Source organism: Podarcis liolepis (genome assembly GCF_965112155.1).
Source record: "Podarcis liolepis genome assembly, chromosome: 3".
Lineage (NCBI taxonomy): Eukaryota > Metazoa > Chordata > Lepidosauria > Squamata > Lacertidae > Podarcis > Podarcis liolepis.
The window spans coordinates 40,040,049-40,053,682 of record NC_139557.1 but is presented as its reverse complement, the minus strand read 5'-3'; the positions used below and the strand labels follow the sequence as shown (position 1 = coordinate 40,053,682).

General features: G+C 44.0%; 1 protein-coding gene across 1 annotated transcript; it reads left to right on the top strand.

The window, feature by feature from the left end:
• The first annotated feature begins 3,638 nt into the window (after positions 1–3,638).
• On the top strand, positions 3,639–12,795 carry CGAS (cyclic GMP-AMP synthase). Its single transcript, XM_083497374.1, has 5 exons — positions 3,639–4,828; positions 5,575–5,803; positions 6,792–7,046; positions 7,951–8,053; positions 12,424–12,795. Exons 1-5 carry the CDS (start codon positions 3,746–3,748, stop codon positions 12,764–12,766), a joined length of 2,013 nt encoding a protein of 670 aa, XP_083353500.1. The 5' UTR covers positions 3,639–3,745; the 3' UTR covers positions 12,767–12,795.
• Positions 12,796–13,634: the final 839 nt, after the last annotated feature.

Here is a 13,634-nt window from a genome sequence, read left to right as displayed (position 1 = left end):
CGGCCGACTCCACCCGCTGCGCGAGGGTCGGGGCGCTTCCCGCATGCGCACCTTTAACTGGACGGGAAGGTCCGGCCGGCAGGATTAGCGGTGGGTAGCTCCCTCGAAGGGAGCGCGCCGTTCGCTGCCGGCCTTTTATTCAAAATACGACGCTGAAAGTGCGCTCGTGAAGAGGTCTTCTTCGCTCACGGAGCGGCAGGCTGTTGCTGGCGGAGAGGGCGGCATGCATCTGTTTATGGTTTTGTTTTTTAAAGCAGGGTTTCCCGGGGGGCAAGAACATAGCAACTTTAATTTTCTTTTCAGGATTGCAGCGCTTCCTGTTGCTCTTTGATGTATGTATAAACTGATGCAGCTGTCGGCATCTTTGGATGCTCCTTGATGGTGTGCCACAGTGGAGCAGGTACATGCAGCAGCTGTGGGCTGCAAGTTTTTCTCCTGTCACCGTGACACCCTGATGCAAAAGCTATTACTGTATTGGGGACTCTCAGTTCAACATGCAGCTATAAGTCATAGGAACTCTGCCAGAAGTGGCAAGCGCATTTAAACATATGCATATTTCATCCCTGTAAAATCAAGAGGCCAAAACACTGAATTGTAGGAAAGCTTTATCCAAGGTGTGAGCTGCTACAAGTAGTCTGCAAAAACTGTCAGCGTGGGTCACGTTCTCATCTAAAGCACATGGCTTCCTCCAAAGAATTCTGGGAAGTGTAGTTTGCCTTCCACAGAGCCACAATTCTCAGCACTGTTAATTAATTCCTGGGATTTTTTTGCAGGAAGCCATGCAACTTAAATCTATGATGTGGGCGTGACCATGGTCATCTCTGCAAGGGAAACTGCTGCACATGCTTCCTTCCCCACTATGGAACAAACTACTTTAGGTCTCATTAAGTGATTCTGTTTCATCATAGGAAAAGTTCCTGATAGGCTAAAATCTAGGTGCAGAAGAAGGGGGAAAGGGTTACTTAGCTCTTTCTCTGCCATCTGCCTATCCACTAAAAACTGCCTCTACCCGCTTTCCAACTTGTAGGGATAAGATATGGGTGAAGGACCAAGTATGTATAGACATAAAAGGTAAAGGGACCCCTGACCATTAGGTCCATTTGTGGCCGACCATGGGGTTGCGTCGCTCATCCATGCAACAGTGATGTGCTCTTATTTCCTGTACTGTACTAGAAAAAACAACAACCTCTCTTTCCTGCACACATACATCAGAAACAGGGAGAAAATGTGCTGCCATCTTTTTTCCTATCCAGTACCTGTGTGATAGGCAGGAATTCCCCATGTGCAGATTTTTCTCTATGCAGCAATATAAAAATGGGAAGCTTCTTGTTGAAGTTGTTCTTTGTTCCTCTTTAAAGCAAATTGAAAAGTACAGAAATGCTTTTACGCACCTGGTTCAACATTCAATAATCAGAGCGTTTCCCAGCAAGCAGATTCATTTATGAGAAAAGTGCCACCTGCATGCCATGACAAGACAAAAAAGAGTGGTAATACCAGTGTTGTTGCTTTTAGTACAATTTTTTTTTTACATGAGCAGGTTTTCTGTTGAGTAAAAGGATTAGATAAATTGTGGAAACCAAATTATTTTTAACCCAGCCCCATGCTGTCATTGGAGAAGAATCCATGTCAGGGAAAATAAACTAGATTTCTTTTCTTTTGAAATCTAAGTTTGACAGTGGGCAAATTCAAGCATGAACTATTGCTGCGAGTCTAGATTACCTCACTGTTGCTGGCACAGCAAGCTAAAGTTGATTACTAGTTCCCAGATCCTTATTTGCACAAAAGCTAGAAACACACCTAAGTCAGAAATCTTAAAAAGAACTCCATGTGCCCCTAAACCCGAAATGGCCTCATCTTATATGTCTCCATGATCTGGGTGGAGATTCTTCCCTTCAAGAGCAGCAGTTTAAACAATCAAAACCTTTTGTTTTTGTGGGCCATTCATGAATGTACATTAACTCCAGAGGACAATTACAGAAAAAGGAACTGGGTGTGTGCAACCTACAATACTGTTTGGGTCACCCCAAATGATAATACCCACACCTCTGGGAAAGTGCCCTCTATGAGATGGGCCTGAATTGCATTTGGTCCAGCTCTCTGAATGCAAGATACCATCAAGGGCATGTACCTATGTCAATAGCAGCCATAAATTCAGAGTTTTCCCCCCAGCCAGAACTTGTTGGAACTCAGTTCCGGCACACCTCTGGTGGATACCATTGCCAATCTAAGAGAATAAGGGAGGTGTTCATGTTGGATTCCAGCACCTTTTTCTAGAAAAGTAAGACTGGCCAAAATGCATAGAGAAAAAGAGGATCTGGCCTTAGCTTGCTTTGGACACAAGACACTTGGCTTTCTGCCCCACCAGTTCCAATGGGGAGCAGCTGCCACTGCTTCCTACATATTTTGGCTATTAGCATCTTGGTTAAATATTCTGCAACAAGCATTAGGCCAGATCAGTTCAATTATCTCATCTCAAAGCTTCTTGTGGGCTGCAGGTCAAAGTTCTCTATCTGTAATTGTGCAAAACAGTTTTGATCAGAGATTATTTTGGATCCTGAGAGGAACAGTTCCCCAGTCAGGGATATATGGGTAGACCTAAGCTAATACTGTAAGATAAAAGTAAAGGGGACCCCTGACCATTAGGTCCAGTTGTGACCGACTCTGGGGTTGCGGCGCTCATCTCACTTTATTGGCTGAGGGAGCCGGCGTACAGTTTCCGGGTCATGTGGCCAGCATGACTAAGCCGCTTCTGGCGAACCAAAGTAGTGCACGTAAACGCTGTTTACCTTCCCGCCGGAGCGGTACCTATTTATCTACTTGCACTTTGGCATGCTTTCGAACTGCTAGGTTGGCAGGAGCAGGAACCGAGCAACGGTAGCTCACCGGGGATTCGAACCGCCGACCTTCTGATTGGCAAGTGGTTTAACCCACAGTGCCACCCGATATATATATATATAAATAGTTCCTGTGCTCTCTCCCATCCTTTTGTTTCCAGCCTCTGGTATTCAGAAGCATCAAGTCTGATAGTGGCTAGTAGCCATCAGTAGCCTGCTATTCCATGAATTTCTGCCCATCCATGGGCATAGCCCAGGGGAGCAGCTATCCCCCCTAGATCAATACAAACATGAGGTTCTGCCCCCTCCAACAAAAGCCTGCCTCCCCTAACAAAAACCCTGGCTGCGCCCATCCACACTTTCCTTTGTGCCATGATTTCTGGCCACAGGATCAAGGGGCTTATTTTTTGTCCCACAGCTTTCACCAAGAAAACCTCCTGTTTACTGCAAATGAAAATGTGGATGGGCCCTTTGCCTATTCCTCTTTTAAAGCTACTTAGGTTGGTGGCCTTCACTAGTTCCTGGGGGAAGGAATTCCATAGTTTAGCTGTGCCTTGCATGGAGATGTACTTTGTTTTGCCTGCTTTGAATGTCCCCACCTTCAACTTTGAATGCCTTCCAGCTCTAATGCTATGAGGGAGGCTGCAGCGGGGACTTTCCTCTAGCCACTGTCTCCATGCCTCGCATACTTCTACTGTATAAACTTCTCTCATGCCGCGTCTCGCTCGCCTTTTGTCTAACTGCCCTCGTACTTCCTCAAAGGGGACTTCCTCCATCCCTGACTTGACTGGGCAACCCAAAATAAGGAAGACGGGGAGGGAGGGAGCAAGCTGGTTCAGACACGCTCCCCGCAGCAGATAAGTTTCGTTTCTCCTTCAGGATGCGGCCGTTCACGTGGCTAGCGGGTTCATATGTGGCGGGGCGGGCGCGGGGCGCCGACACAGGAGACGCTGAGCTCCGCAGCGAGGACATCTTTTTCTGGCGCCATGGGGCGCGGTGGAGCCGGGAGAGGCGCGAGGAAGGACGAGGCGGCCCCGGCAGCGAAAGGGGATGGAGGCACTGCGGGATCCAAAGGGCGAGGGGAGGGCAGACGGGGCGACGAGGGAGACCGGGCATCGCAGCAGGCGGGGAAAGGAGTTGCTGCCTCAAGTGGGAGGAAAACGTCCCAGAAGAAGGAGGAGCCGGACCAAGCTAAGAGCAAACTTGCTCCCGAGGAGCCTGGCTTGCGGCAGGCGCTGGGAAAGCTCGCGCTCGGTGCAGGGGAGCGCGCCGACGCCGAGGAACCCCTGCAGGCAGCGAACGGCGCTGCTGCCCAAAGTGGGAAGAAAGGCTCCCAGAAGGAGCCGCCGGATCAGGGGAAAGCCGTAGGGGGGGCCCGGAGGAAACTGAAGAGCACATTTGCTCCCGAGGAGCCTGGCGCGAACGGCATCCCAAGCCTGGTGCAGGCGCTGGGAATGTGCACCATCTTGGCAGAGGAACGGCCCAAAGCCGAGGCAGCAAACGGCGCTGCTGCCCCGAGTGGGAAGAAAGCTTCCCGGAAGGAAAAAGGCGCGCAAAAGGCGCGGGAAGCCGAGCAGGCTATGTGTGCTCCGGTAAAACTAGAGCCCGCCCCGCGAGGAAGCGCAGTAGTTGCCCCCAACAAGCGGCTCGCTTCCCAGAAGGCGAAGCCTCTCCCCAAAGAGGAGGAGGAAGTCGGCCAGCCAGGCAAAGAAAGCGCCTCCACAAGGAGGAGAGCGTCCGGAAAGAGAGAGCAGGAGAAGGCGGGGAAGGAGGCCGGTGCCCGAGGGACGCTGCTTCTTAAGGAGCCTGGCCCGAGGGGCAACCGCAGCTTGAGGCAGGTGCTGGAAAAGCTCAGGCTAGCTAAAGAGGAGCGCTCCAAGGCCGCGCAGCTGGTTAACAATGTCAGGGACATCCTGGTAAAAGCAATAAAGAGGGAAGCGTGCTTCTCCTGCGTCGAAGTGCTGGGCACCGGCAGTTACTACGAACGCCTGAAGGTAATAGAAGGAAGATGCAATGCTGGAGACTGCTCGGGGCATCTGCTCGGGCTTATTTCCTTGCACCGGTCCAAAAGCTGCCGGATCACAAACCTTAAAAACACTGTAGTCATGGATGCTGAGATTTGGGGGTGATGTCAGCATTCTTGCCCTCCTGTTGAGGCTTCTGGAAAGTACGTCTATGTGGCGGCCCTCCATGCAGCTGGGGAGTTTGAAAGCACTTTATCCCATCGCTTTTCTCGGGAAAACCCGTTTACCACTGAATCAGAACAAATGTCAGTTTTCTGAAGATTGACGTTTGTTCCCATTCAGCAGTAAACAGCAGGTTTTCCCAGGGAAAGCATAGGGCAAAAGAAAGACTTCTCCCTGTAGCTATGGGGTGGGGGGAAGCATTTTTGCCCCAGTTGAAGCCTCCAGAGGGGTGCCATTTAGGCTGCCAGCCTGTGTGGGTGTAAGCAAATGCAATTTGGGTGTGCCAAATTGAGTCTTTGTCTCAGATGAAATAAAGCATAGTTTTGCCCCTGCGGGCTAAAGCCCTAACACATGCTACCAAAGGTCAAACTTTTTGATCACTATATGCACCTAGCAAGGGTATTTAAAATGACATGACTGCGCAGAAGCACTTTTCAGTGGTTGTCTCCAGAGGGCTGTAAGGATGACCTTTAGTCTGGAGTCATGAGAACACAAGTTATTAACACATTCTGGAGCATAGTAAATTGTGAGAAATGTTTTTGTCTGTCTTGCAGATTTCTCACCCAAATGAATTTGATATTATGCTCAAAGTACCAGATATGAGAGTTGAACTAGAATCCTGCAATGTTGCTTCTGGTGCTTTCTTCTATGTAAAATTGAAAAGAAACCCTGGAGAAAAGGCATATCTAGCTAAATTTTTAGATGACAAAATGCATCTTTCATCTTCTGATATGCTGTCAGCACTGAGGAACATTATTGTAGAAGAAGTAAAAAAAAATAAGGGTAAGTATTCATTACATTAATTTTTTTCCTTCCTCTACAGAGATAAGCAATCCTCCTCAAATACTGTGTGCAAACAGATGAATGCTCTCTAGTCCCACTGAAATGTATAGGTCCAATTAGAAATAGTAATGTAGGATTTCTTGCAATGGAATTGGAAAACTCAGCTGCTTGAAATGGAAGATAAGATTAGTTTGATAAGCAGAAAGTTAGTTAAACATCTAGTTTAATAGAAACATTAGTTTGATAAGCAGAAAGTAACTAGTCATGTTAATTTTAAATGCTGAACACCTGCCATTTTTGCCATAACAAAAAGTTAGTTGAACTGAAATATTTGGTTAGAAGAATGTCAATTTAAAATTGACTTTGTATTGTAAACATTTACTATACAAATTGGATATTATTTTTATTGGGAAACATTAAATATTGTATATTTTAAGAGCTAACCCAAAATATACTGCAAAGAATTCAACACCACCTTTTTCCAAATGTTCTAGGAGCACAAGCTTATCAGCTCGCCCAATGGAGCTATCTGCCTTCTCCTCCCTGTTCTGGAAGTTCTTCCACCCACCTCTGAGCCTATTTGGAGGGGGGTACTTGGGGAGCAGAAGGCAGACAAGACCTGTTGCACTGGCAGAAATCCTTGTGCAGGCTTCCACTAGCCAGGCCTGTTAGTTGAATCCAGCCTACAGCTTCCTTAATAATTGTGTTATATTCTTGTTCACCACATAGTGTTTAAACTGGAATTTAGTTTTTTGTCGCAGATTAAGAATAGCAGAACTGTAGTGCCACTACCACATTCCCCCCCCCCCCAAGGTCTGTGTTAGCTGCTGGCATTAAGTGCCATAACTGAAGTTGATGCTGCTTACTTGGCTATATTGTTTTAAGTACATATTCTTAACTTCCTGTTCAAATCATTGTGAGGTGGGGAAATCTTAATGAAACACAATGAAATTGGTTTTGATTGGATTGTTGCTGTTGCTGTCAGCAGATCTGGATGTGGAAGTGCGTGTAGAGAGAAAGAAGCCTGGATGCCCAGCAGTAACCCTTCTCATTGGAAAGCCTCCCTCCGTTATATCAGTAGATATCATTCTTGCTTTGGAATTTCGGCGCCGGGTCTGGTGTGAAAATACAAGGGATGGCCTGGCTATTACAGGATGGCTAGGAAGAAAAGTAAAGAATGCCTTTTTAAATGAACCACTCTACCTCGTGCCCAAGATTGCCAAAGATGGAAAGTGCTTAATAGGTACTAAAGCTTATCTTTGGCTAAATACAAAATGCACAAAGTCATGTCACTGTATCAGGTATTCTAGCTGTTGTGTGGTGATAGACTATTTTCAAGAGACTACATTAATTGGTTATTCTTTCTATGTGCTGTAAATAACAACAAATGTTTTGAAGTACCAGGGTCCCTGTTCTGTTATTTCTTAAGAAAAGAGACTCCTTCTTTAAAAGAATATTAAAGCTGGGCAAGAGTCAGCAGACCAATCCTAAAGGCACAATTGAACAACAGTGGGCTAAGCTCTCTGCTTCATGGTAGCTAAACTTCCTATACAAGCAGAAAAGTGAAGAACTGGGTTGTACAGTGGTGCCTCGCAAGACGAAAATAATCCGTTCTGTGATTCTCTTCGTCTAACGGTTTTTTCGTCTTGCGAAGCAAGCCCATTGACGGATTAGCGCTATTAGCGGCTTATCTGCTGATCAGATCAGCTGATAAGCGGCTTAGCGGCTTAGAAAAAGGGGGGGAGGGGGAAAAAACCAGCAGGAACTCGCAAGACATTGTCGTCTTGCGAAGCAAGCCCATAGGAAATTCGTTTTGCGAAGCACCTCCAAAACGGAAAACTCTTTCGTCTTGCGAGGCATTCGTCTTGCGGGGCACCACTGTATTCCTTTTTCCAAGGCTAAGATACCACTTGACTTGGATCTATGCACAGCGGCAGGATTTAGGCCAGAGCCAGCACAAGGGCAACAGTAGTGCATTTCCACAGCTGAAAGTTTTTGCTTATGAGTTTCAGTGTTCATATAGTAGCTTAAAGGGTCACAAAATCTGTCACTAATAAACAGTTAAAAAATAGCTCAATCAACATGTTCTTTAAAGAGAGATTTCCAATATTTTACATTGTTTCTTTTTTTAAAAAAAAACACCTTAGAAAACACTTGGCGACTCTCTTTTTCACATATTGAGAAGGCTATAATGACTAATCATGGCAACTCAAAGACCTGTTGTGAAAAAAATGGACAAAAATGCTGCAGGTTAGTATCTTTAACTACTGTTTTCCTATTTGTTTTCTCAGTTTTAGCCACTATATAAGTCTAGAAAATGCTTAAGAAACTGGGAAATTGTAAGGATTTATTGGCTACAACACTCAACTAAATGTACTGCCAAACTATCGTTTAGAGGTATAAAATGGATGTAGTGCCAAAATTCTGAATCTCCATAGGCTCAAATCAAGAATGATTGAATATGGTAAAACTCCCTGTGACAACTGTCTAACACATGGGTCGGCAAACTACGGCTCCAGGGCCGTATCTGGCCCAATTGCCTTCTGGATCTGGCCGCAGATAGCCCGGGAATTGCCGCTGACCGTTCAGCCTGTGCCATCCCCCCCCCCATGGTGGTGCCTCCTCCTGGCTTCTCCCTGCCCTGCCTAGAGCTGAGAGGAAGGGGAAGGGCTTCGTTGGTGCCAGGAGCAGCTGTGTGAGCGCTTGAGCGGCCATCATTTAAAGCAGCCCCTCTCCAGAGCCCTTTCGTGTGCTGCTCATCTTCCCTCCGCCGCCAGCCCCTGCCACTTGCAAGGCACAGGTAAGCAGTCAACAGGGCTCTTCCAGTGCTGTGGAGAAGGGAGGGGAGTCTTGGGGGGGTTGGCGGCTTACCTGAGTAGAATGTGTCCTTTTATTTAAAATGCATCTCGGTTACTTGTGGGGTCTGCCTGGTGCTCTTGCATGCTGTGTTCTTTTATTTAAAATGCAGTGTGCATAGGAATTTGTTCACCCCCCCCCCATATAGTCCAGCCCGCCACAAGGTCTGAGGGACAGTGGACTGGCCCCCTGCTGAAAAAGTTTGCTGACCCCTGGTCTAGCGATTGACTTACTGCCATGTTCTTAAGAGGAAAAATAATAAAACAGATGTGGAAAATCCCAATTTGGGGCTTGCAACCAGTGGCACTTCCCACCACATATGCAGAAGGGAGACCTTGGTGCCAACAGAGTGACAGTGTGTCACTCCACAAGTGGAGATTGCCAAGAAGCTATTGAGGTTGTTAGGATGGGCAGAGAGACACCTACACCTCATTTCTATTCCTTCAGCACAAAGGGAGTTTGGATTGCTCTGTTAATCTCCCAGCTATTGTTGGTGACTAACAAGAGCCTATATTAAAGAATGTGCACTTAAATCAGCTGGCATTCACTGACTCTGAGGTAATTATGTTAGACTAATAAACTATGATTTATTGTACAGAGAGTGAGCATTGTGCCTGTGCAAAACTTTTGAGTTTGGGAAATAACACTTTTCTGTTGCATCTAAGCCAGGAAACCATGGTTTAAACCTAGATATAGCAAGTATCTTCAATCAGGACCCACTTTTTCCCCTTTCCCTTTTTTAATTGTGCTTTATTGATTTTAAAAACAATACGGCACAAAGCAATCAACAGAAAGAAAGGAAATAAAACATTCATTCCATGCTTAATTCTTATTGTAGGTGACATTTTGTGATCATGACCTCCAGTCTCCCCATTGGACTCTATATACGTCCTATTAAATTTTTGGTCAGTGACATCTCGGAATTTTGCTGATAATCTATTTAGTTCTGCACATTCTCGCATTTTGTTCTGCCAATCTAGTGTTGATGGGATAGCATCTCTTTTCCAGCCCTTTGCAATTAAAATTCTAGCTGCTGTTGCTGCATACATGAAAATTCTCTTAAATTTCTTTGGGATTTCATTGCTTATTCCTAGCGAAGGCTTAAGGCTTCTTGAGGAGGGAACATTTAAACATTTTCTTAAGTTTGTTGTATATTATCTCCCAGAATTCTCTGGGTTTTTTTGCACTTCCACCACATGTGGATCATTGTGCCTTCCGCCTCCCTGCATTTCCAACATGTGTTTGACCTAGATTTAACCATTTTGGCCAGTGTTAAATACCACCTGTTGAGCATTTTCATGCAGTTCTCTTTTAGATTATAACACACAGTGAATTTTATATCTTCCCTCCATAGCTTCTTCCATGATTCCGTTTAGATGTTATAACCAAAATCCCTAGCTCACTGTACCATTACTGATTTTACTTCCTTCTCCTTGACCTCCCAGTCAAGGAGGAACCTATACATTTTAGAGAGTGGTTTGTATTTAGTTTGGATCAGATCTTTTTGGAGTCTCAAAGGATCTGTGGAAACACCCATTTTTTTGTTCTTTTGGAAAGTGTCATTCAGTTGAAAATATTGCATCCAGTCTGTTAGGTGGTTTCGGATTCTTAGAATTTTTTGAGTTTTAACCTATTTTATTTTTCTTCCAGCAATTCTTTATAGGTTGCCCAATTATCTCTCATATTTTTCTTTTTAACCAAGAATGCCTCTGTCGGGGACAGCCACCAAGGCATTTTGGGTTCTCGTAAGGCCTTATATTTGGCCCTCACTGTATATAGAGATTTCCTAACCACATGGTTTAAGAAGCTTTTATGTACTTTGACCTTCTCATAACCCAAATAAGCATGCCAGCTGTATCTATTGTCAAATCCCTCTAGATCCAGCAAATCCGTGGTTTGTAGTGTCAACTCCCGGATCCAGGAAAGGCCAGCTACGGTACTTCATGTTAGTTTCAGATATGGTAGTGCAAAACCTCCCATCTCCTTTATGTTGATTAATAATTGGTGCTTAATCCTGGGGTTTTTGACATTCCAAGTAAATCCTTCTGCCAGTCTTTGAAGCAGCTCACTGTTCCTATCACCCGGATAGTTTGAAACAAAAAGATCATTTTTGGAAGCATACTCATTTTTATCATAGAAATTCTTCTCTAAAAGGAAATATTTAGCCTACGCCAAATTTCCAAATTGTTTTTTATCTCCTTCTAGGTACTGACATAATTATCCTGAAATAAATTGATGTTCTTTGCTGTGAGCCATATACCCAGATATTTAACTTTTTTACTGATTTCCAAGCCACAAATCTCGCTTTTTTTATGAACCTCCATATTTTTAACTAGTAATTTATTTTTGCTTGAAGCCTGCCACCTCTCCAAATTCATTTATCAATTCTAATGTTCTTAAGAAGTTTTCTTTTGGGTTCTCTGTAGTTAAAGCTTTTAGTTTGTAAGATTTCCCTCCTATTACTACACCTCTTATCTTCTCACCTTCTTCTTGTTCAGGATTTCCAGTACTAAAATAGCAATGGGGGCAGGGGGCATCCTTGCCTTGTCCCCTTTCTTATGTTACAGCTATCTGTGATGTTGCTATTTATAATGAGTTTTGCTTTCTCCTCCATATAGATTGCCTCTGTTCCTCTGCAGAAGATATCTCCAAATCCCATTAGGTTAATTTGTGTTTTCATAAAGCTCCATGAGATATTATCAAACGCCTTCTTTGTGTCTACTAGCATGAGAGCTGCTGGTTTGTCATTTCTGATTTCTAGGTACCCCAGTATATTAATAATATTTCTTATATTACTATTCATTTGTTGTCCAGGGAGAAAGCCCGCCTGGTCTTCATGGATTATTTCTCCCAGAGTCTTTTTTTTAATCTCTCTGACAGGATGTGTGCAAGAAGTTTATAGTCATTGTTGAGTAATGAGATTGGTCTGTAGCTTGAAATAAGTGTTAGGTCTGTCCCGTTTGGGAATTAATGTAACAAATGCTTCCTTCCATTTCTCTGGTGTTACTCCTTTGGTTAGTATATAGTTCATTACCTCTTGTAAAGGTCGTGATAGGGCTTCTTTCGGCTTCTTATAATAGCAGGCTGACAGTCCATCTGGACCCAGTGACTTCCCTGGTTTCACATTCTTGATTGCTTGTTGAATTTCCATGGCTGTAATTGGTGCATTAAGATGTTTAATTATTTCACTTGGAATTGCTGGAAGATTGTTATAGTTTAAAAATTCTCTGATCTCCTCGCAATCAGGAACCACTTTTAATCCATTCCTTCATCTTCTGTCATGTATTTCTTTGATGGTGCTCATGTTGCAGCCTACTATTGGGTCCTATCCTACCTTTTAAAGATTCAGTGCTATATAGTAATAGGAAATTATTTTCTGAATGTTGATCCTTACATAGCCAAAATAACTATCTCCTTTTCTTCTTTTTCATCTCTCGCCACTGCCATCCCCTCTAGCTCAGAGTCAGCACTTAACTAGAGGGCATGGCAGTGGTGAGAAATGAAATGTATATATTTAAAACTTGATGATGTGAGGAAGGCAATTTCTAGAAGCATTTATGGAACTGAAGATGAAAGCACATCCAAGCTACTTGTGGCAAAGGTTAAGTTATGCTATCTAAAAGTCCAACACAGTCCATCTAATAGCACAACCTGTCCCAAGCAGGTCTGTGTATAGCAAATATCCCTGTTAAATCAATTGTTCCTAGTAGGATGTGTGTTTCAGAATAACATATTTCACAGTGTTTTTTATTATTTCCCAACAGGAAAGATTGTCTTAAGCTTCTGAAGTATTTGCTGGAGCAGCTTAAAACAAAACATGAAAACAGAAATCAGTTTGAAAAATTCCACTCTTACGTTGCCAAAACTGCCTTTCTTCATGCATGTACCAAGTGGCCCCGTGATGATGAATGGCTTGCAGCAAATCTTCACGAATGTTTCAACAGACTACTGGATTATTTTGTGGGTTGTCTCAGAGCGGCCGAGTTAAAACACTTTTTTATACCTGAGTTCAACTTGTTTCAGACAGTTGAAAAGACAAAATGTAATGCACTTGCAAAAGTAATTGAAAGTGAGCAAAACAGTATGTTTCCTATATTTTTCCTGTAACTTTAAAATAAAGAGCTACAGTACTTGAATTCATGCAAAGAATTATGAATGAAATTGAAAGACACTATGGGTACTCACCTGAAAGGATTACAAGGACATCACAAAGTGGGATATCATTATGCTTCTACTTGCTTGAAAGGCAGAAAACACTTGATAATTGTGAGTTGCCCCTCCCGCAAAGTGACCACCTTCTTGCCAGAGCATAAATCAGACTTAGTAACTCAAATACACCAAAACCAAATCAGATTAATACATCAACAGTTTGATCACCCTTCCAGGATTTATTTGTTGAAGATGTGAGTTTTACACTTGTGCCTTAGTACTATAGCAGGGGTGGCCAACTCCCAAAAGACTGTGATCTACTCAGAGTTAAAAACTGGCAGTGATCTACCCCCTTACCTTTTTGGGGGTTCAGGTCAGTTGTTGAGCTTTCTTTAGGGAGGAGGAAAGCCCATTTTGGGGGGGTGCAGGGCAAAAATGTGATCTACCAGTGATCTACCACAGACGTTCAGTGATCTACCTGTTGGACGTGCCTGCACTATAGGTATCTACCTGATAAACATTGGAAGTACAATCCAGAGAACCATTACCTCCTGGTTTTAGTGGACGTAAGACCAAGTGACCGGCAACAAGTATGCAAGGTAAAGAATTTCTCCAAGAATTAACCAGACAGGGCAAAGACGTTTGCAAGGTTATCATGGTTCTGGGTTGTTCAAGGCCTTGTATACCAATAGCAAAACCTTAAACCTGTCTTGGTAGTATTTAAGCAGCCAGTGCAATTCAGCACAGGTGTTTCACACTGTCAGTTGGGCACCACCTGCAGCAGCCTTGCTAAAGTATTCTGCACTAATTGCAGCAGATACAGCGT